This window comes from Hemiscyllium ocellatum, chromosome 24, assembly GCF_020745735.1.
Source record: "Hemiscyllium ocellatum isolate sHemOce1 chromosome 24, sHemOce1.pat.X.cur, whole genome shotgun sequence".
Taxonomy (NCBI): domain Eukaryota; kingdom Metazoa; phylum Chordata; class Chondrichthyes; order Orectolobiformes; family Hemiscylliidae; genus Hemiscyllium; species Hemiscyllium ocellatum.
The window spans coordinates 51,281,609-51,304,430 of record NC_083424.1 but is presented as its reverse complement, the minus strand read 5'-3'; the positions used below and the strand labels follow the sequence as shown (position 1 = coordinate 51,304,430).

At 42.2% G+C, this 22,822-nt stretch overlaps 1 protein-coding gene across 1 annotated transcript in view; it reads left to right on the top strand.

The window, feature by feature from the left end:
• rab36 (RAB36, member RAS oncogene family) overlaps nt 1-22,822 on the top strand; it is a 43,169-nt gene that overhangs the window by 6,696 nt on the left and 13,651 nt on the right. Inside the window, exons 4-8 of the mRNA XM_060843787.1 lie at nt 2,275-2,340; nt 3,091-3,192; nt 4,871-4,935; nt 5,028-5,079; nt 14,109-14,190. Of these exons, the coding sequence (XP_060699770.1) occupies nt 2,275-2,340; nt 3,091-3,192; nt 4,871-4,935; nt 5,028-5,079; nt 14,109-14,190 (367 nt within the window). The remainder of the gene's footprint in view (nt 1-2,274; nt 2,341-3,090; nt 3,193-4,870; nt 4,936-5,027; nt 5,080-14,108; nt 14,191-22,822) is intronic.

Genomic DNA, 22,822 nt, shown 5'->3' with positions numbered 1-22,822 from the left:
GTTCGGTTTTTAAGGTCACATTTAAACAAGGGATACAGTGTCCTTCTGTTGTCTCATAGAGACCACAAAATTTTAACGAAAGGCATTAGCTGATGAATCCCTTCTTTTTCTTTTAGCATCTGGAAGCAATACCTGCTCAACAATTACTCCATTTGAATAAATGGGAGCTTTCAGTAATGAATATCTTTAAGGAACAAGAGACTCACATTATACTGATAGGATAGTGTGACTGGGTTATGAATTCCAGAATGGCAGTTTTATATGCTCAGTTAAATATATATTTATCTCTATCTTGACAGGTAAAAATTGCAGAACTATTGTGAAGAGCAAAGAAGTTGAACTTATTCACTAGCTCTTTAAAGAGCCAGTCCAGGCGAGATGTGCTGAAGAGTTTTCTGTAATGTCAGACTCAATGCTTACCAACTTCTCCTTCTGAGTATATCTAGCAAAAATTCTCTCTTATTTTGTAGAAAATATTTAATGGAGGTTGCAGTAACTCCACAGAAGCTGGTATCCCTTCACCATATCGCCCCTTATTTTCACATGGAAAGTCCTTGACACCGATCCAGTTCCCTCAGAACCAGCTTTCAGAGTGTCAGAATGTCTGACATTCCTTTTTTTTAATCAATTAGCCATGGGTCCCAAATTGGACCAGTTCCCCTGTCAGGGAGCTCATATTCTATGAGGTCCACCTGGCTGACCCCATTACAATCCGTACATGCCTCCACTCTGAGTCTGAGGACATAGGCCAATCCTTTTTCTTGGAGTGCCTCCTAGGGTGTTTTAGCACTGAAAAAGTTTCCTTCAACATTGCGTAGGATACAGGCAGCTTGTTACACACGAGCTTGCGGGAGAAATTCACTTTCAAAGAGTGACACTTTTTTTAAAATCTGTTAGCCAGGGTTTCTATTGGACCAGATTAACAGCCCCAATCAGGAACTCGTACTCTGTGAGGTCCACCTGCTGACTTCATTACAATCACTACACAGGTTTGGATGGTCCTTAAGCTTAGCAAATTCTCCTTTCATTTTTGAGATCTGGAATTGACTGTCTCTCTGACCATTCAGAAGCTTTCTTTGTGGATGATCCTCACACTGATGTCACCTTCCAAAGTTCTGTTTTGTTTTGTATGCAATGAAATTTACCTATGCAGAATACTTAAGTTTTTGGTTTTTTTTTCTCATTGACCAAGCTTAATTCTTAAATTAACAATAACTTATTTAGCACTTCTAATGTAATGAAACATCTGAACGCATTTCACAAAAGCATTATAAAACACAAGAAGACACTGAGCCACATAAGGAGAACCTAGATCAGATGACCAAAAGCTTGTTCAAAGAGGTAGGTTTTAAGAAGCAGCTTCAAGGAGAAAGGTAAGGTAGAGTGACCGAGAGGTTTAGTGAGTTAAATTCTGAGCTTGGCACCTAGGTAGTAAATGATGGCGCAGTTAGAAAGTGCACAAGAGGCCTGAATTAGAAGTTCCTCGATACATCAGAAGGTTGGAAGACAGTATAGAAATCAGGAAAGGGAAAGAAGGATTTAAAAATGAGTTTGCAAATTTTAACGACATTGCGACACTGGGAGTCAACGTCGGCAAGCTTCCATGGTTGACAAAAAACTATCTTTCAATCTCTGTCTGATTCCTGTTTGTTATCTTTGAATACTCCTACAATTCCAAATAAAAGATGGTTTAATGTTGGTAATCTCTTATGGCTATACATGATTCCTTGCCATAAAATGGACTACTTATGGTCATCATACCAGCAGTGGGGTTACTAACATCATCAAAGTATTTCAAATTAACAGTTAAAAGCTGAAATAGACCACTGAACACCAACATCGCACTTCACTTGAATAGCTGTACTCTTTCAAGTTTGTTTCATTTCATGAGTCTGGCACTGATGTGAATGACATTATTTAAGTAAAATTGGGGAGTACCTTTTTTTAATCAATATCTAGGAAGGTCTATGTCTATCGTAGTTTTGCTAAAATATTAATACTAGTACTGAAAATATTGTTAAACAATCATTTGCAGTGTGCTTTGTAAGGGCAGAGCTGAGAAGAAATTGAAAGGGGTTGCCCAGAGACACGATTCAAAGGAACAATTTCTGGAAACCATTCTGCTGTTGGGAGATGTGTAAAAGCAAAGTGACCTATTGTATGGGTGTAAGGAAAGTGGAAATGGGGGAGACTAAAGATAGAGAATGGAAGGTAAAAGCATGAACTAAAATCACTTATCATAGTGAAACTTTGTTATGTCAATTGCCCCAACAGACTCAAAATGTCAAAGGTGGTGATGGTTGGGGACCTCTATGTGGGGAAAACATGTCTTATTAATAGGTGAGTGTTTATTAATCTTCATTAATTATGATAAACTCAGTCAGGAAACTCTAATGGTCTGAATGTTTTGAAAATGTCCAAGTTGCGTCAGGTTGTTTGAGGAGATTTTTGCTTTGAGACCTAGTTAGATTTATTACTCTATCTTACCAAACTCAGCTTATTAATTACCACATCCCTATGGAAACTCATGTCCAATTTCCACCCCACCTTAACACGCGATATTTCCAAGTTTGACTGTGGGAGGAACTCTCAAAACTATGTTACATATCACTGAAGGCCTACATGCTTCCCCACTGACCTTGTCAGCACAAGTAGAGGAGGTGTCTAACCTCTGTATGAAAGAGCCATATTACAGGAGATTGTCACATGCTAGATGAAGTAAGAAATGGGAAGAGGAGAAGATACATGAAGAGGAGGATTCACCCAATGGAAGGAGCATTCCAGCAAAAGGAAGGATCTCACAGCGAGGGCTGAAGCCTTTGAGCAAATATAATCCTGGCCTTCTGCCTTGATAGAGGGGATTCCATTCCTGGATATCTTCATGTGTGTGATGAATTATTTGACTGTAAACAAGTAATCCATTGAAGTTTTATTTCTTTTCACTTCTGTATTAATTTATATCAAATTTGGTACACCTACACAATTTCATTCGTCCTTTATAATGTTAATACTTGAAACTGTCTATGTTCTTTTAGTGAGGCTGTTACATTTTATTGAAGTAATATTTATTATGATCCTCCTAAATTTCAGATTTTGTAAAAATGTGTTTGACCGAGACTACAAGGCTACAATTGGAGTTGATTTTGAAATTGAGCGGTTTGAAGTTGGTGGAATTCCATACAATCTACAAATGTGAGCACGTGGTTTTAAAAAAAACTCATTACTAGAGCTCTAAAATAAAGTTACCTGTTTAGTCTTAAAATGCGCAAGATTGAATGTTAAATATTTTTACATAGATATATTCTTTTAACTGTGAGATGTGTCTGTTATTTCTTCTCTGTCACTGTGACTGCAGTGAATAATGCCCCAGTCAGATTTAGTGCCAAGGCAGACCGTATATCCTAGAAATGGTCCTGTGTAGTGCCTATTTACCACTCCCCAAATTTCTGAGCAGAAATCTTGTACACACTTATGGCACAAAGGGCACCGACCACCAGATTGAGAAGACCAAACAAAGGGTATCCTTGACCTTTGAATATGCTTGAGCAAATCAGGAGTCCTAATACTTTTAGCCCCAACACTGGTTTGTCTCTAGCTGTTGGAGAAATTGTAATTCAGGTTACTCCCATCCAATTCATTTTTTTTTATGTTCTTCAATTTAAATAATTAATGTATATCAAGAAAAGTAGTGGTCCTCATCCAGGAACCCTTTTGTATGCCCTTCCCCTGCCCTGAGAACAACTGTTCACCACTATTCTTGTTACTCGACTAACTTTGTACCCATGTTGTCACTATCCCATTAATTCTAATGAAGTAGTGGAGTTCTCATGGTGTCCAGAACAATGTTTATCCCTCAAAATGAAAAACAGTTTCATAATCACGTTGGTGTTAAGAGACCTTACTGTGAATAAATTGGCTGCTGTGCTTTTAGAATTTTGCCAGATGAACACTTCTGATACCTTGTCATATTTACTACCTTTACCACTAAGTGATACTGAGTATGGGTTGTTTGGGATAGTTTGTTGCCAAAAAATCTTCCTTGGTCTTTGTTTTTCTTGTGCCCATCTGGTGATCAAAGGACACGCCACCATACAGTTATTTTAAGAGACACTTCTTAGATATCAAGACAATTTGTTGCATGGCAGCAATACGTGCAGCTGTATAGGTCAGGTATAATTATCATGACTTTAGGGAGCTGGTATAGAGATATCTGCGCCATCTGAAAATTAGAGTATAACTCTTTGTTACCATCCGCAAACTGTGTGACTTTAGTAGAATATGTGGACCCAATCTAGTCTGAATATTAACTGCTATTATTACCGTACACAAGTGTTCCCAACATTACAACGTTTCAAAATATGTAATTGGTTATATAGTGTCTCTGATTCTGATTATATAGTATACTCCGATTCTGAAAATAACTTCATAAAAGAAAGTCATTTCGTGTCAGCATTGGTTTTCTGAAATAGCACATGATAGCACGCATCACAAGTAAAACTTTTTTAGGTTTATAAGCAAGAATGATTTTCCTCAATTGTTTTGGAGCAGTGTGAACAGAGGCCTTTACCCTCCCTGGGTTGAAAACTCTGAATACAAACAAGGGGCTTCCTTTATGTATATCTATGCTTGAGCAAATAAGGAGCCAAATACTTGATTTAAGTCCTTGGCCCCAACAAGGTGAATCTTTTCAGATCTATTTACTGTCTTGTATTTCCTTTCTGTATACCATGATTAAGAGGCCAATGGTTCAATGCAAGAAAAATCAGCTATTTTAATGTGGCTAAACCAGAATAAAACTGAATCTTTTCAGTTTGGAGTATGTTTCTTTCAAAGGATTGATTTGATTATATTTCTATTGACTTGACTTTAGTTGGGACACAGCGGGGCAGGAGAAATTCAAATGTATTGCCTCTGCATATTATCGAGGTACTGAAGGTAAGAGCAGATTAGTGCAAATAAAACACAACTATTATTGTGGACTTCCAAAATATCAATGTTTTGATCATGTTTTAAAATTTTGTTTCCAGTCATTATAGTAGCCTTTGACTTGGCTGACATCCAAACTCTGGAACACACAAAGTAAGTCCTGTTTTTTTTTAATCAGTATATGGAGATATCGAATCTTGTTTTCAGTTCTCCAGTCATTTACTTCAATGTATGATGTGCTTATTGTAGTTATTATATTCCAGCCATTCTGTGTTTTGTTTTTATTGGCTTCTAGCCAGCAAAGTAAAATCTATAACCAAAGTGAGACTACCCATAATTGGCCAATGCCAAGTGCCAGGTGTATGTTAAATGCCACTTCTAGGATTGTTTCCCTGGAGGAAGTGTATTTGAAATCCTCACTGGAGGAAATGCCATCATAAAAACAGATAAAATAATCCATGAATTCATATCCACAAAGTCCAACCATGATGCAGGACAGAATATTGAAAGGCCAAATATGGACCATTCCAAATTCAACACCAGCATTGCCATCTTGCTTTATAAGAAATGCAATTAAGAGTAAGCTATTCATCCCATCAAGCAAGGGCTGCCATCGGTGATCTGATTGTAGATTTGACTCCAAATTCCTTGCGGATCCCTATCCTGTAAATGATGATAAATCTGTCAGCTTCAAATTTATTTAATGACTCAGCTTCCAATCCTCTCAGGAGTAAAGAATTCCAAATGTTAACATTCCTCCGAGAGAAAAATTATCTTCATCTGTGTCATAAATGAGATGTCCCTTTTTTAACTGTGACCCCAAGTTCTAGATCCCTGAGACATCTTCTCAACATCCATGCTGTAAAATCTCTCAAAGTTTTAAATGTTTCAATAAGATCACTTCTCATTCTTCTGCACTTCATTGAGTATAGGCCAAATCTGTTCAACCTTTTCTCACATGACCGCGCTTTCATCATTGGAATGATCCAAGTGAAACCTTTCCAAACTGTAATGATATCCTTCTTTATGTAAGGTAACTGAACTTTACACAGTACTCAGAGTGCAGTTTCTCCTGTACAGTGAGCAGCACTTCCTTATTATTAACCTTTAGTTTCTTTGTAATAAATGTCAACATTGCATTTGTCTAAAATAAACATAGAAAATGCTGGAAAAACTTAACAGGTCTGACAACATTTGTGAAGAGAAAAACAGTTAATGTTTTGAGTCCAATATGACTCCTCTTCAGAACAATTATTTTGTTTTCCGAACTACATACTGTATCTGCATGCTACTTTTTGTGATTCATGTACAGGAACATGTGGATCTCCTTGTATTGCAGCATCCTGCAGTCTCTTCCTCTCTTTACTTCTTTACTGCCAAGTGGACAAGCTCAAGTTCTACTGCATTTACAAAAATTCATCACAGGACTCCCAACAGTGGGGAAACCAAGGGTATCCATCAATCCCAAATAACCCCAAATAGGTGTACTAATTCATGAGTCACAGAAAACTAGCATGCAGGTACTGGAGATAAAGAAAGCAAATGGAATGTTGGCTTTTACAGCTAAGGGAATAGAATATAAAGTAAGGAAATATTGTTGCAACTGTACAAGGTATTGATGAGACAGTACCTGGATATTGTGTACAGTTTTGGTCCCCTTGAGGAAAGATGTAGTGACATTGGAAGCAGTTCAGAGGAGGTTCTCTAGATCGATCTCTGAGATGAGGGGTTTGTCATATAAAGGGAGATTGAAGGTTTATGCCTATTCTGTCTGGAATTTAGAAGAATAAAAGGAGATCGAACTAAGGTATTCAAGATTATAAAATGTATGGATAAAATAAACGTGGAGCAGCTGTTACTCCTCAGGATAAGGGTAGCAAATTTAAAACAGAGTTGAGGAGGAACTACTACTCCCAAAGAGTTGTGAATCTTTTGAATTAACTGCCCAAAAGTGTGGTGGATGCTGGGCCAGTGAGTAAATTTAAGGAGTTAGACAGATTTTTAATTGGTAATGGTTTGAAGGAATATGAAAAAAAAAAGCAGGAAAATGGGGTGAGGAGCATATCAGCAATGATCGAATGGTGGAGCAGACTTGATGGGCTGAATGGCCTAATTCTGCTTCTTGTGAACTTATAATCTGTGGTGACTGAATAACCTGATTCCTACCTCTGTAGGTTTAGTGCACCTGTTAAGATGAATTTCTTGTGGGGGGGGGGGGGGGGTGCAGGCAAGAGATGAAGAAGGGAAAGCCATGGATGAATCTGTTGTAGTTAAAATTTAAATTAGGAACTGAATGTTTTCAATAACATCTTCCAAACACATGACCCCTTCCATCTCAAAGGATATGGGCAGCAAATACATGGCAATACCATCACCTGCAAGTTCCCTTCCAAGCCATTCTCAAACCTGATTTGGATAAGTATCATTGTTCTTTCAGTGTTGCTGTGTCAAAATTCTGTAATTCTCTCCCTAATGGCATTGTGGGTTTAACCATAGCATATGGAATACAGCAATTCAAGAAAGCAGCTCACCATTACCTTCTCAAAGACAATTCGGGTTAAGCAATAAATGTTGGCCCAGCCAACGATGCCCACATCCTTTCAATGAATAAAACAAAACAAGACAAATATTCACAATACATGCTCCAATATGAACAGAACCAGCTAACTTACAATTCTAAATTAACATGTCATTTAAGCCAAGCTTTTGATCTCCTCTCCTATCCCCCTCACCGTGAAAAAGGAGAATAATGGAGAACAAGGAATTGGCAGAGTAATTACACAGCTACTTTTGTTCTCCTGGAGTGCTAGGGAAGAAAAGGTCTTCAGTATGAGAGAAGTTAATGTGTGCTTGAAAGTACTGGAAAAATTAATGGCACTGGAAGCTGATAAATCTCTAGGCCCATTGATGATCTTATGCCAGGGTGCTAAGGTGCTGGTCATGAAAATACTGCATGCGGCCTTTGTCATCTTCCAAAATTCTGTAGTGTTTAGAATAGCCTCATCAGATTGGAGGGTGGCAAATGTAACCCTACTGTTTAAAAAAAGGAAGAAGGGAGATAATTGGGAATTACAGAACGATTAGCCTAATATCAGTATAGGGAAAATGCTAAAGCCTTGCATAAGAAATTTGAAAACAGGAGACTTGGAAAATACCAATGGTGTTACACTAAGTCACTGTAGATTTTTGAAAAGGAAATTGTGTTTGACAAACCTATGAGAGTATCTTGAAGAAGTAACTAACAGAAATATGAGAAATCTCCAAATGTTGTGATCTACTTGGATTTTCAGAAAGTTTGTTGATGTCCCACGTAAGAGGTTATTGTGCAAAAACAAAGCACATGGAATTGATGGCAATATACTGGTATGCATTTAGAAATCATTTGACCGGAAACAGAGTAAGAATAAATAGATTATTTTTGGAGTGGAAAGTGATGACGGGTAGGGTACCACACATATCATTACTTGGGCCCTCAATTATTCATTCAATATATATCAACAATTTTGATAGGGGTTCAAGTATAATATTCCCAGAGGTCAGATTGAAAGTGGTGAGAAGAACATAAACAAGCTTCAGAGTGATTTAAGCCAATTGAATGAATGGCAAATACATTACATTTGCAGTATAATGTGGATAAATATTCAGTTGTCCACATAAGAAGAAACCGAATAGCAAAGTCTTGTTTAAAAGTACTGAAAGTACTTAACAGGCGCTTTAAAGTCCAATCAAAATGGTTAAGGAAGACACACACTTAAATATATAGCTAATTTATTATCTTTATCTGCTTTATTCATGTACAAACTAATAAGCAACTTTATTAGCTTATACTTTTATAAACAGTTAAAAATCACACAACACCAGGCTGTCGTCCAACAGGTTTATTTGAAAGTACGCACTAGCTTTCACTTTCATCAGGTAGCTGTGGAGCAGGATCATAAGACACAGAATTTATAGCAAAAGATTACCTTGTCATGCAACTGAAACAATATCTTGAACAAACCTAGATTGCTGTTAAGTCTTTCACCTTTGAGAATGGGTTGCAGGTTTCAGTTCATTAATATGTAAATCTCAGAACTTCTTTTAAATCATATTCTCAAGATAATTTAATCTTTTATAAAAAGGTGACATCTCAGCTCAGACAATGCATTAAGGTGTGAGGTTAGAGCCTCTCTGTATCCCAATTTTGAGTTAGATTGGTTCTATTCCCAAAGTAGGAACTTATAAAATGTTACATGGATTGACTGCCTGCAGATTATGTGCTTTCTGAGCAGAGTAGAATGTATCTTCAAATACAATTCTGCAAATACAAATTCACCCCATAGACACGTGTGTGTATGCACATGAGCATGAGAGACAGACTGACTGTGTGTTTGTGTGCGCACGTGTGGCTTGGTAGTGTTTCATGAGTGTGACGGAGTATAAGCCTATGATAGGATGTGCACGAGTGAGTGAGGTGGTTTTTGTATGTGTGTATGAGAGAGGGTCTGCATCTGTGTGTGTGTGAGAGAGTGTGTGTATAGTATACTGGGGTCACCTGTAGAGTGACATGAACCCAAAGTCCCAGTTGAGGCCATCCTCATGGATACCGAATTTGGCAATCAGCCTCTGCCTGTCCATTCTGCGTTGTTGTATATACCAAAGTCCGTCTTGGAGAATGGTCACCCAAAGATCCGAGGCTGAATGTCCCTGACCACTGAAGTGTTCCCCAACTGGAAGGGAACATTCCTGTCTGGCGACTATTGCGCAGTGTCCATTCATCTGTTGTCCTTGCGTCTGCTTGGTCTCGCCAGTGTACCATGTCTCGGGCCATACTTGCCTGCAGCGTAAGAAATAGACAGGCTGAGTCACATGTACCTGCTGCGTACATGGCAGGTGGTGTACACACATGTAATAATGGTATCCATGTTGACAGTCTGACACAAATGCAGTGGTTGCCATGACTGGTTGTATGGTGTTTTGGTTGATGTCCTGAAGGCTGGGCAGTTTGCTGCAAACAATGATCTGTTTAAGGTTTGGTAGTTGTTTAAAGGCGAGAAGTGGAGGCGTGGGGAAAGTCCTGACGAGCTGCTCATCCTCATTGATGACGTGTTGCAGCCTGTGAAGAACATGGTGTAGTTTCTCCAAATGACTCTCACTCCCTTGTCTTCATGTTGGATTCTCTGGCAACGGTGGTAATTGGAGCTCTATCTCAAATTCCATGGCATTGTTCTCACAAATCCCTGTCTGATAGTGAAGATTGGTGGCACCAATCTTGTGAACCCCAGCCCAATGACAAAAGTCCCTTGTGTGGGGCAAAGTCCCTATTATTAACACTGTTCTGAATCTAATGTTAAGTCCTGTATCACCAATTCATTGTACTTTCTGTACTTTCCCAGGCATTCTATAGTGTAGACAACATCTCAGTGTTGCACAATATACTGTTTCTTACCCACCCAAGGTTCTGCAGTTGCCTTGTAGCCAAAGCAGGCTGCTTTTTCACTAGGCTTGCTTTCTGTTTAATTCTCCACTTTTTTCAATTGCTCATTGTCATGTCCAACATATCCTTGGCAATCTGGTTTAGAAATACATTTTAAAACATTCCCAATTGCAGTGTTGGGTTTATGTGCAAAGGGGCCTGGGTGTCCTTATGCACCACTAATTGAAAGCAAGTGTGCAAGCAACCAGTGAGGAAGGCAGATGATACGTTGGCCTTTACAGCAGAGGTTTGAGTATAGAAGCAAGTTAGTCTTCCCGCAGCTATACAGAGCCTTAGTGAGATCACATCTGTATGCAGCTTCTTATCTTAGAAAAGATACACTTGCCATAGCGGAGATATAGTGAAGATTTGCCAGGCTGATTCCAGGGATGGCAGGTTTGTCATATGAGGCGAGATTTGGGTTGACTGGGTGTTTATTCACTGACATTTAGTAGAATGTGAGAGAGCCTCATTGAAACACACACACTTCTAAACAGGGTGGGACAAACTGATGCAAGGACAATGCCAGGAATCCAGAACAGTGTGTCACAGTTTCAGGAAATGTGGTTAACTATTTTGGACTGAGATGAGGACTGAGATGTCTTCACTCCAAAGGTGGTGAAGTTTTCTAATTCTCTACCACAGAAGGCAGTGGAGGAATGGCCTACTTTCCTATTTTCTTTGTTTATATGATTTGGTATTTGTCATTTTTAATTTTAAGATACTTATGCAGGTGAAAACTGTTAATGTGGTTTTTATTATCAACCATCATAGCAATAACAGAAACATGGCTCAGGGATGGGCAGAACTGGCAGCTTAATGTTCCAGGATACAAATGCAACAGGAAGGATAGAAAGGAAGGCAAGAGAGGAGGGAAAGTGGCCTTTTTGATAAGGGATAGCATTACAACTGTGCTGAGGGAGGATATTCCTGTAAATACATCCAGGGAAGTTATTTGGGTGGAACTGAGAAATAAGAAAAGGATGATCACCTTATTGGGATTGTATTATAGACCCCCTACTAGTCAGAGGGAAATTGAGAAACAAACTTGTAAGGAGATCTCAGCTATCTGTAAGAATAATAGGATGGTTATGGTAGAGGATTTTAACTTTCCAAAAAACAACTGGGACTGCCATAGTATTAAAGGTTTAGACGGAGAGGAATTTCTTAAGTGTGTACAAGACAATTTTCTGGTTCAGTGTGTGGATGTAACTACAAGAAGGTGAAAAACTTGACTTAATCTTGGGAAATAAGGCAGGGCAGGTGACTGAGGTGTCAGTGGGAGAGCACTTTCGGGCCAGTGACCATAATTCTATTTGTTTTAAAATAGTGATGGAAAAGGATAGACCAGATCCAAGGGTTGAAGTTCTAAATTGGCGAAAGGCCAATTTTGATGGTATTAGGCAAGAACTTTTGAAAGCTGATTGGAGGCAGATGTTCACAGGTAAAGGGATGGCTGGAAAATGGGAAGCCTTCAGAAATGAGATAACAAGAATCCAGAGAAAGTATATTTCTGTCAGGGTGAAAGGGAAGGCTGGTAGGTATAGGGAATGCTGGATGACTAAAGGAAAAAAAAGGAAGCATATGTCAGATATAGACAGGATAGATCAAGTGAAGCCTTAGATGAGTATAAAGGAAGTAGGAGTATATTTAAGAGGGAAATCAGGAGGGAAAAAAAGGACATGAGATAGCTTTGACAAATAGAATTAAGGACAATCCAAAGGGTTTTTACAAATATATTAAGGACAAAAGGGTAACTAGGGAGAGAATAGGGCCCTCAAAGATCAGCAAGGCAGCCTTTGTGTGGAGCTGCAGAAAAAGGGGGAGATACTAAATGAATATTTTGCATCAGTATTTACTGTGGAAAAGGATATCGAAGATATAGACTGTAAGGAAATAGATGGTGACATCTTGCAAAATGTCAAGGAGGAGGAAGTGTTGGGTGTCTTGAAACGGGTAAAGGTGGATAAATCCCCAGGACCTGATCAGGTGTACCCTAGAACTCTGCGGGAAGCTAGGGAAGTGATTGCTGGGCCTCTTGCTGAGATATTTGTATCATCGATAGTCACAGGTGAGGTGCCGGAAGACTGGAGATTGGTAAGCGTGGTGCCACTGTTTAAGAAGGGCGGTAAAGACAAGCAGGGAACTATAGACCAGTGAGCCTGACCTCGGTGGTGGGCAAGTTGTTGGAGGGAATCCTGAGACAGGATGTACATGAATTTGGAAAGGCAAGGACTGATTTGGGATAGTCAACATGGCTTTGTGCTTTGGAAATCATGTCTCACAAACTTGATTGCATTTTTTGAAGAAGTAACAAAGAGGATTGATGAGGGCAGAGCAGTAGATGTGATCTATGTGGACTTCAGTAAGGCGTTCGACAAGGTTCCCCATAGGAGACTGATTAGCAAGGTTAGATCTCATGGAATACAGGTAGAACTAGCCATTTGGATACAGACCTAGCTCAAAGGTAGAAGACTGGTGGTGGAGGGTTGTTTTTCAGACTGGAAGTCTGTGACCAGTGGAGTGCCGCAAAAGTAGAGGACAGTGGGTCCTTTTACTTTTTGTCATTTACATAAATGATTTGGATGCAAGCATAAGAAGTACAGTTAGTAAGTTTGCAGATGACACCAAAATTGGAGATGTAGTGGACAGCGAAGAGGGTGACCTCCGATTACAACAGAATCTGGACCAGGTAGGCCAATGGGCTGAGAAATGGCAGCTGGAGCTTAATTCAGATAAATCCGAGGTGCTGCATTTTGAGAAAGCAAATCTTAGCAGGACTTATACATTTAATGGTAAGGTCCTAGGAAGTGTTGCTGAACAAAGAGACCTTGGAGTGCAGGTTCATACTCCTTGAAAGTGGAGTCGCAGGTAGGTAGGATAGTGAAGGCGGCGTTTGGTATGCTTTCCTTTTATTGGTCAGAGTATTGAGTACAGGAGTTGGGATTCGGAAAAGAATTACAAGGATGTTTCCAGGGTTGGAGGATTTGAGTTATAGGGAGAGGCTGAACAGGCTGGGGCTGTTTTCCCTGGAGTGTGGGGTGAGGGGTGACCTTTTATAGAGGTTTACAAAATCATGAGGGGTTTGGATAAGATAAATAGACAAAGTCTTTTCCCTGGGGTCGGGGAGTCCAGAACTAGAGGGCTTAGGTTTAGGGTGAGAGGGGAAAGATATAAAAGAGACACAAGGGGCAACTTTTTAACACAGAGGGTGGTACATGTATGGAATGAGCTGCCAGAGGAAGTGGTGGAGGCTGGTACAATTGCAACATTTAAGAGGCATTTAGATGGGTGTATGAATAGTTGGGGTTTGGAGGGATATGGGCCGGGTGCTGGCGGGTGGAATATCTGGTCGGCATTGTCGGGTTGGACCGAAGGGTCTGTTTCCATGCTGTACACCTCTATGACTCTATAAAAGCATGCAGTAGTACTGTGTGAACCCATTTAAATATAAACTGCAATATTTGCACTCAGTCTCTGCACATTGTCTTCATTGGATTTCTTACTTCTGACTACTTCAACTTCCATTATGAAGTGAATAATTTTACCCCACCCCAGCCATCATTACCTGAAGATTGTCAGTTACAATCACTCAGTCTTTAATTTTGCAGTGAGAATAAGTATATGACTTTTCAATATACATGGTAACTTAAATTCCTGATACCTGCAATTTTGGTTACTCTCTTTAATATTTTCAAAAAGACAACAATATTCTTTTTCACTGCAGACAGTGGCTAGAGGATGCACAAATGGAAAATGAACAGGGTTTAAGTACCATATTTCTTGTTGGCTGCAAGAAAGACGTATTGGTGAGTAATAATCATTTCCATTGTAAATTGTAGTTTGGCAAACTGACCTGTACAGCACTGAAGCCCTCGCCGACTCATGGACACCTCCTACCGCCCCCTCAAGCATGACCTAATCTCCCTTCACCAAACCACCATCTCCCAGACAATTCACAACCTCATCACCTCGGGATATCCCATCCACAGCCTCATAGTCCGAGTACCCCGCACCACCCGGTTCTACTTCTGAACTAAAATTCACAAAACTGACTACCCCAGTCAACCCATTGTTTCTGTCTGCACCTGCACCACCAAACTTATCTCCTCATGCCTTGACACTGTCCTGTCCCCTTTGGTCCAGGAACTCCCCATATACGTTTGGGAGACCACCCACACCCTCCACCTCCTCCCTGACATTTGGTTTCCCAGCCCCCAATGCCTCATCTTCACAATGGACGTCCATCCGTCATGACGATCATCTCCAAGCTCTCAGTTTCTTCCTGTCCTGCCAACCCAACCAGTGCCCCTCCACCAACACACATTCGATTGGCTGAACTGGTCCTCACCCTCAACAACTTCTCCTTCGAATCTCCCACTTCCTACAGACCAAAGAGGTAGCCAGAGGCACCCTCATGGGTCCCAGCTATGCCTGCCTCTTTGGGCACATGAAACAGTCCATTTTCTGCAGTTACACCAGCACTATTCCCCACCTTTTCCTCTGCTACATTAATGACTGTGTCTCGGCGCCACCTCATGCTCCCATGAGGAGGTTGAATAGTTCATCAATTTCAACTTCACAAACACCTTCCACCCTGAGCTCAAGTTCACCTGGACCATGTCGAACTCCTCCCTCCCCTCCCCTCCCTCGACCTCTCCATCTCCCTTGCCGGCAACCAACTCAACACAGACACCTACTTCAAGACAGACTCCCACAGCTACCTGAACTACATATCAAACCCCCCCTCCCTGTAAAAATGCTATCCCTTGCTCACAAATTCCTCTGCCTCTACAGTATCTGCTCCCAAGAGGAGCAATTCCACTCCAGAACATTACAGATGGCCTCCTACTTCTCTCCCAAGTGGTCAACAATGCCCTCCAGCACATCTCCTCCACTTCCCGGATCTCTGCCCTTGAACGCCACCCCTCCAACCGTAACAAGGATAGACACCCCCTGGTCCTCACCTTCCACCCCACCAATCTCCGGATACAACACATAATCCTCCACCATTTCCGCCACCTACAGCCAGACCTCACCACCAGAGATCTATTTCCATTCCCATCCTTATCAGCATTCCACAGAGACCCTTTCCTCCTCAACTCCCCCATTCGATCTACACCTCCCATCAACCCACCTTCTACTCCCAGCAACTTCCCTTGCCACCGCAAGAGGTATAAAACCTGTTGCCACACCTCCCCCCTCACCCCCATGAACCCAGTGACAATACCAGACCCTTCATCTTCAGAGTAAAAGGGAAGTTTAGAATCTGGGGTGTGCAGGGACTATCAGGAGATGTTCGGGGTTCAGTGGGTATCTGGGATAAAATCCCCATTCCTCATCCCTATCAGTGCCATCCCTTTCCTCAAATACTGTCGGTACACCAGACATAGGCTTGGGATCCCGAGTCAAACTTAGATTCTTTTTACAGTGCTGTTGCCTTAAACCTTTTTTTTTATCTGCCTTAGCCTTAGTGTCCTTAGTGTTTCCCCTGTTCCCTTTTTCATCTCCCATCTCCCCATTCATACGCAGCTTTTAACATCTCCCAGCTTTTGGGAGTTCCATCTGCTGACCATTCCTCTATCCTGTATCACATGCATTATTCCTCCAACTGGCCCATAAGATATCTTTCCATTTACTATTGGCTTTATTCTTCCATTCTTTAATTAAGAATTTACACTTTTTCTCTCAACTTTTCCTTCAACTTATGTTTACCACCTGTTCACAAGAGGCCACATGCCAGGTCTCTAGTTTTCTATAGACTTAAATGTAATATACATAGTAAAATAAAGTGTTTATATAATAAATTTACAGCCATGAGTAACATTTATGGCAGTTACATTTTATATTTTCTAAATTTTTAAAGTAAGTTGATTAACTATTGTGCTGTTCCTAAAATTTTTAGTGTACCCACTGCCTCTGCTATTTTGGCTGCGGATCAATATTGCAATTTCCCCAAGAGGGATCTTTCTTTTGCAACTTCTGCTTTTAATTCTTGAAATTTTCTTGTTTTGCCCTGTCACTAATATGTTCAATGTGAACATCCAAGAGAATTCGTGCCTCCATACTATCCTGAAGTAGCTGTGTATTCAAGAATTTCTCAAAAAAAACCTCCAACAATTAGATTTTTCATACAGTTAAGCCAGCTTATATAACACAAATCAAAATGGCTACAGCACAGAAGGTTATTCAACCTGTTCTTTCAATGCCAGTTCTTTGTAGTAAGACAGATGAACTAAGAGCATGAATTACTATGTAGAATTATGATGTTATTGCCATTATGTGGACATGGTTAAGGAGGGACAGGGACTGGCAGCTTACCATTCCTATCCCCCTGAGACCTCTCCCTCACTGAGGATGAATGGTCAGTCCTCAGTAAAGGTCTTACCTTCATCTCATTCTGCCCCCATGTCAATGAATTCTGTATGCGCAGTGGTACTGAAGTGTTCTTCTGCTGCCTCTGCCCTTACTTTTCAATTGTGACTTGCACCCACCCTCCAAAGACCCCCTAGTCCTGAATCCAACATACTCCATCCTCTTGGACACCCCATCCTGGCCTCTTACACTCCCTTGACCTCTTTATCTCCAACTGCCATCGTGATATTGACCGCCTCAAACTGTCCACCCCCCTCACCCACTCCAAACTCCTTACTCTTGCAACGCGCAGCCCTCCACTCCGCTCCAACCCCAACCTCACCATTAAACCAGCTGACAAGGTTGACTGCAGTGGTAGAATGGAACAGCAACTTCTATCTTGCTGAAGCCAGATGCCAACTTGCTGGCACCTCTTCCTAAGGCCCCCTTGACCATGACCCCCACCTCTCATCACCAAACCATCATCTCCCAAACTATCCACAACCTCATCCCCTCAAGGGATATCCCATCCACAGCCTCCAACCTCATAGCTCCCAACTCCACCCAGTTCTACCTCTTACCCAAAAAATCCACAAACCTGACTGTCTCAGTCAAGTGGTCGGCACGGTGGCACAGTGGTTAGCACTGCTGCCTCACAGCACCAGATACCCAGGTTCAATTCCTGGCTCAGGCGATTGACTGTGTGGAGTTTGCACATTCTCCCCGTGTCAGCGTGGGTTTCCTCCGGGTGCTCCGATTTCCTCCCACAGTCAAGAGATGTGCAGGTCAGGTGAATTGGTCATGCTAAACTGCCCGTAGTGTTAGGTAAAGGGGTAAATGTAGGGGAATGGGTGGGTTGTGCTTCAGCAGGTCAGTGTGGACTTGTTGGGCCGAAGGACCTGTTTCCACACTGTAAGTAATCTAATCTAATCAAATGATTGTCTCTACCTGCTCCTGCCCCACTGAACTCATCTCCTCATATCTCGACTCTGTCCTGTCCCCTTTGGTCCATGAACTCCCCACATATGTTTGGGACACCACCCACACCCTCCACATCCTCCAAGGCTTCCAATTCCCCGGCCCCCAATACCTCATCTTCACCATGAAAATTCAGTCCCTATACACCAACATCCCTCATGATAAAGGCCTACAAGCCCTCCATTTCTTCCTCTCTGGCTGACCCAACCAGTCCCCCTCCACTGCCCTCATTTAATTAGTGGAACCAGTCCTCACTCTCAACAACTTCTCCTTCGAATCTTCCCTCTTCCTCCAGACCAGAGAGGGAGCCATGGACACCACATTGGCCCCAGCTATGCTTCCTGGAACAGTCCCTCTTCCAGAATTACACTGGCACCATTCCCACCTTTTTCTCCACCACATTGATGACTACATTGGTGCCACTCCATACTCCCGCAAGGAGATTGAGCAGTTCATCAACTTTACCAACACCTTCCACCCTGACCTCAAGTTCACGTGGACCATCTCCGATACCCCCTCCCCTTCCTGGACATCTCCATCTCTGTCTCCGGTGACTAACCCAATGCGGATATCTATTTCAAGCAGCTACCTTGACTACACCTCCACCCACCCCATCTCCTGTTAAAAACATGATCCCTTATTCCTAATTCCTCTGCCTTTTGCCATATTTTCTTCTGAGAGGAGCAATTCCACTATAGCATTCCCAGATGTCGTCCTATTTCAAGGACTGCAATTTCCCCTCCCACAAGATCAACAATGGCCTCAATCGCATCTCCTTCACTTCCCACACCTCTGCCCTTGAACCTCACCCTTCCAGCCACAACAAGATTAGAACCCTGCTGGTCCTCACTTTCCACCCACTAATCTCCAGATACAGTGCATTATCCTCCAACGTTTTTGTCACCTACAGTCAGACCCCACCACCAAAAATATATTTCCCTCCTTGATCTGCATTCTGCAGAGACCATTCCCTCTGCGACTCCCTCATTAGGACCACACCCCCTGCAACTAACCCACCCTCTAAAGCCAACACCTTCCCCTGCCACTGCATGCAGTGTAAAGCCTGCACCCATAGCTCTTTCACCTCTGGCCTTGGACAAAGGATAATTTCAAATCCAGCAGATATTTTCCTGCACATCCACTCACCTCATTTGCTGCAAACGTTGCTCTCGATGTTGCTCTACGTTGGGGCGACAGGATGCCAACTTGCGGAGTGGGTTCAAAGAACATCTCTATTCTGCACGCACCAAACAACCCCACTGCCCTGTGGCCAACCACTTCAACTCTCCCTCACAATCCCACAAGGATGTGCAAATCCTGGGCCTCCTCCACCACCAAATCAAAACCACTCGCCAACTGGAGGAAGAATACCTCCTCTTCTGCCTCGGGACCCAACAGCCACATGGCATCAACATTGACTTCACCATTGACCCCCCCCCCCCCCCCCCAAACCTCATCCCAGATCCAATGCTCCAACTCCGCAATACCCTCTTGACCTGTCCTACCTGTCCATCTTCCTTCCCACCTATCTTCTCCATCCTCCCCACCAACTTTTCACAATTACCTCCTGCCTGCAACCACGCATCACCATTCTATCTACCTTCCCCTGCCCCACCCTCAACCCCCACCCCCCCCCCCCCCCCCCCCCCCCCCCACCCCCGCCTAGTTATCTGGTAGCCCCCCTCCATACATTCCTGATGAAGGGCTTATGCCTGAAACATTGACTCTCCTGCTCCTGGGATGCTGCTTAACCTGCTGTGCTTTTCTAGCACCACACCTTTTGATTCTGACTCTCTAGCGTGTGCAGCCTCATTTTCTCCTAGCTTAACATTCCAGGGTATCGCTGTTCTGGATGGGATCGCTAATGCCCTCCATACCAGGCAACATCCTAGTAAACCTCCTCTGCACCCTCTCCAAAGCATTCACATCCTTTTGGTAATGTGGCGACCAAAACTGTGTGCAGTATTCCAAATGTGGCCTGAGCCAAAGTCCTATACAACTGTAGCATGACTTGCCAACTCTTCTACTCAGTACCCCATCCAATGAAGCCATATGCTTCCTTGACCACTTCATTGGCTTGTTGCCACCTTCAGGGTACAATGGACCTGAACACCCAGATTTCTCTGTACATCTCAATTTTCCTCGGCTTTTTCATTTACCGTAATAGTTCACTCTTGAATTTGATCTTCCAAGATGCATCACCTTACACTTGCCTGGATTGAATTCCAACTGCCATTTCTGCGCCCGACTCTCCAATCTATCTATATTCTGCTGCATTCTCTGGCAGTGCCCTTCACTATCTGCTACTCCACCAATCTTAGTGTCATCTGCAGACTTGCTAATCAGACCACCTATACCTTCCTCCCGATCATTAATGTATACCACAAACAACAGTGGTCACAACATGGATCCCTGAGGAATACCACTGGTCAGCTCTCAAAATAGAGAAACTCCCTTGCACTATTACTCTGTCTTCTGCTGCCCAGCCAATTCTCTGTCCATCTAGCTAGTACACCCTTGACCCCATGCGACTTTACTTTCTCCATCAACTTACTGTGGGGAACCTTAACAAAAGCCTTACTGAAGTCCATGTATCTACAGCCCTTTCCTCATCAATCAACTTGGTCACTTTCACAAAAAATTCTATTCAGTTGGTAAGACATAATCTTCCCTGATAAGCCAAATTTCTTCAAAATGTAAATAGGTCTTATCCCTCAGTATCTTCTCTAGCAGCTTCCCTACCATTGATGTCAGGTCCACTTGTCTATAATTACCTGGTTTATCCCTGCTATATTTTTTAAATTTGGGGACAACATTAGCAATTCTCCAGTCCTCCAGGACCTCACCAATGTTCAAGGATACTGCAAAGATATCTGTTAATGCCCCAGCTATTTCCTGTCTTCCTTGTAACCTGGATAGATCCCATCCAAAACTGGCTACCTGTCCACCATAATGCTTTTTTAGAATACCCAACACTTCCTCCTTATGCCAACTTGACCGAGAGTAATCAAACATCTATCCATAACCTCAACATTCATCGTGTCCCGCTCCTCGGTGAATACTGATGCAAAGTACTCATTAAGAATCTCACTCATTTTCTCTGACTCCATGCATCCTTGAATGGGCCAACCCTTCCTCAAGATACCCTCTTGCTCCTTATGTACGAATAAAAAGCTATGGGATTTTTCTTAATCCAGTTTGCTAAAGATACCTCATGACACTTTTTAGCCCTCTTAATTCCTCATTTCAGCTTGGACCTACTTTCCCAATATTCTTCCAAAGCTTCATTTGTTTTCAGTCATCTAGACTTTGTATGCTTCCTTTTTCCTCTTAACTAGTCTCACAATTTCACCAGTCCTCTATGGTTTTCTAATGTTGCCATTTCTATCCCTCATTTTCACCAGAGTCATGTCTGTCCTGCATTCTAATCAACCTCTCTTTAAAAGCCTCCCATATATCAAATGTGGATTTACCCTCCAGCAGCTGCAACCAATCCATATTCCCCAGCTCCTGCCAAATTTTGTTACAGTTGGCCTTCCCCCAGTTTAGTACTCTGCCTTTAGGACCACTCTTGTCTTTGTCCATGAGTATTGTAAAACTTACAGAACTGTGATCACTATTCCCAAAGTAATCCCCTACTGAAACTTCAACCACCTGGCCAGACTCATTCCCCAACACCAGGTCCAGTCTGGCCCCTTCCCGAGTTGGACTATTTACATACTGCTCTGTAAAACCCTCCTGGATGCTCCTTACAAATTCTGCTCCATCTAGACCCCTAACACTCAATGAATCTCAGTCAATGTTGGGAAAATTAAAACCACCCTGTTGCTCCTACCTCTTTCCATAATCTGTTTACATGTTTATACCTTTCTTATGCTCGCTGTTGGGAGGTCTGTAGTCCACCCCCATCATTGTTACCACACCCTTCCTATTTCTGAGCTCTGCCGATATTGCTTCACTGCTCAAGTTTTCCATAGTGCCTTCCTTAAGCACAGCTGTGGTATTCTTCCTTAGCAGCAATGCAACTTCTCCACTCCTCAGGCAAGGGAAGAAATAGCTGGGGCATTAGCAGATACCTTCACATCATCTTTGACCACAGGCAAGGTTCCAGAGGACTGGAGATGAGCCAATGTTGTTCCCTTGTTTAAGAAAGGAAGCAGGAATAATCCAGGAAATTATAGGCTGGTGAGCCTGATGTCTGTGGTGGGGAAGTTCTTGGAGAAGATACTGAGGGATGAGACAAATGAACATTTGGAAGAAAATAGGCTAGTTAGTGACAGGCAGCATGGTTTTGTACGGGGAAGATCATGCCTCACCAACCTGATTGAATTTTTTTGAAGGGGTGACAAAGATAATTGAGATAAATGGTGTGGATTACATGGACTTTAGTAAGGCATTTGAGAAAGTCCCACATGGCAGATTAGTACAAAAACTAAACTTGTATGGGATTTGAGGTGGGCTGGCTAGATGGATACAAAACTAGCTTGGTCATAAAAGACAGAGGATGGAGGTGGAAGTGTAGTTTTTCAGAATGGAGGCTGGTAACCATGATGTTCCACAGGAATCAGACTTCGGGCCTCTGTTGTTTGTAGTATATACAAGTGATTTGAAGGAAGGTGTGAATGGTCTGATTAGTAAGTTTGGAGATGATACCAAGATTGGTGGTGTTGCTGCTGATAGTGCTGATGGTTGTGAAAGGATACAACAGGCTAGAGATAGATCGGCAACTTGGACACAGGAATTGCAGATGGAATTTAATCCATACAAATGCGAGGTATGCATTTTGGAGGATCAAATTTTAGGTGTGAATTATCCTGTAAATGGCAGAACCCCAAGGAACAGATCTGGGCATGCCCCCTTCTCCCGATCACGCGGTCAGGCTGGCAGCTGCTGTCTTAAAATGAATACTGTTTGCTTTAAAATGGATACTGCTGGCTTAAAATGGATACTGCTGGTTTTCCCGATGTGGGCCTTGCTCCACGGTAAACACGGGGCGATTTATGCCCACCTTCAGAGGGATTAGAGGGATACAGACCGAATGGAAGCAGGTGGTTTGTTTTTGAGTTCAGTTGGGGCATGATGATTGGCACAGGCTAGGAGGGCCAAACG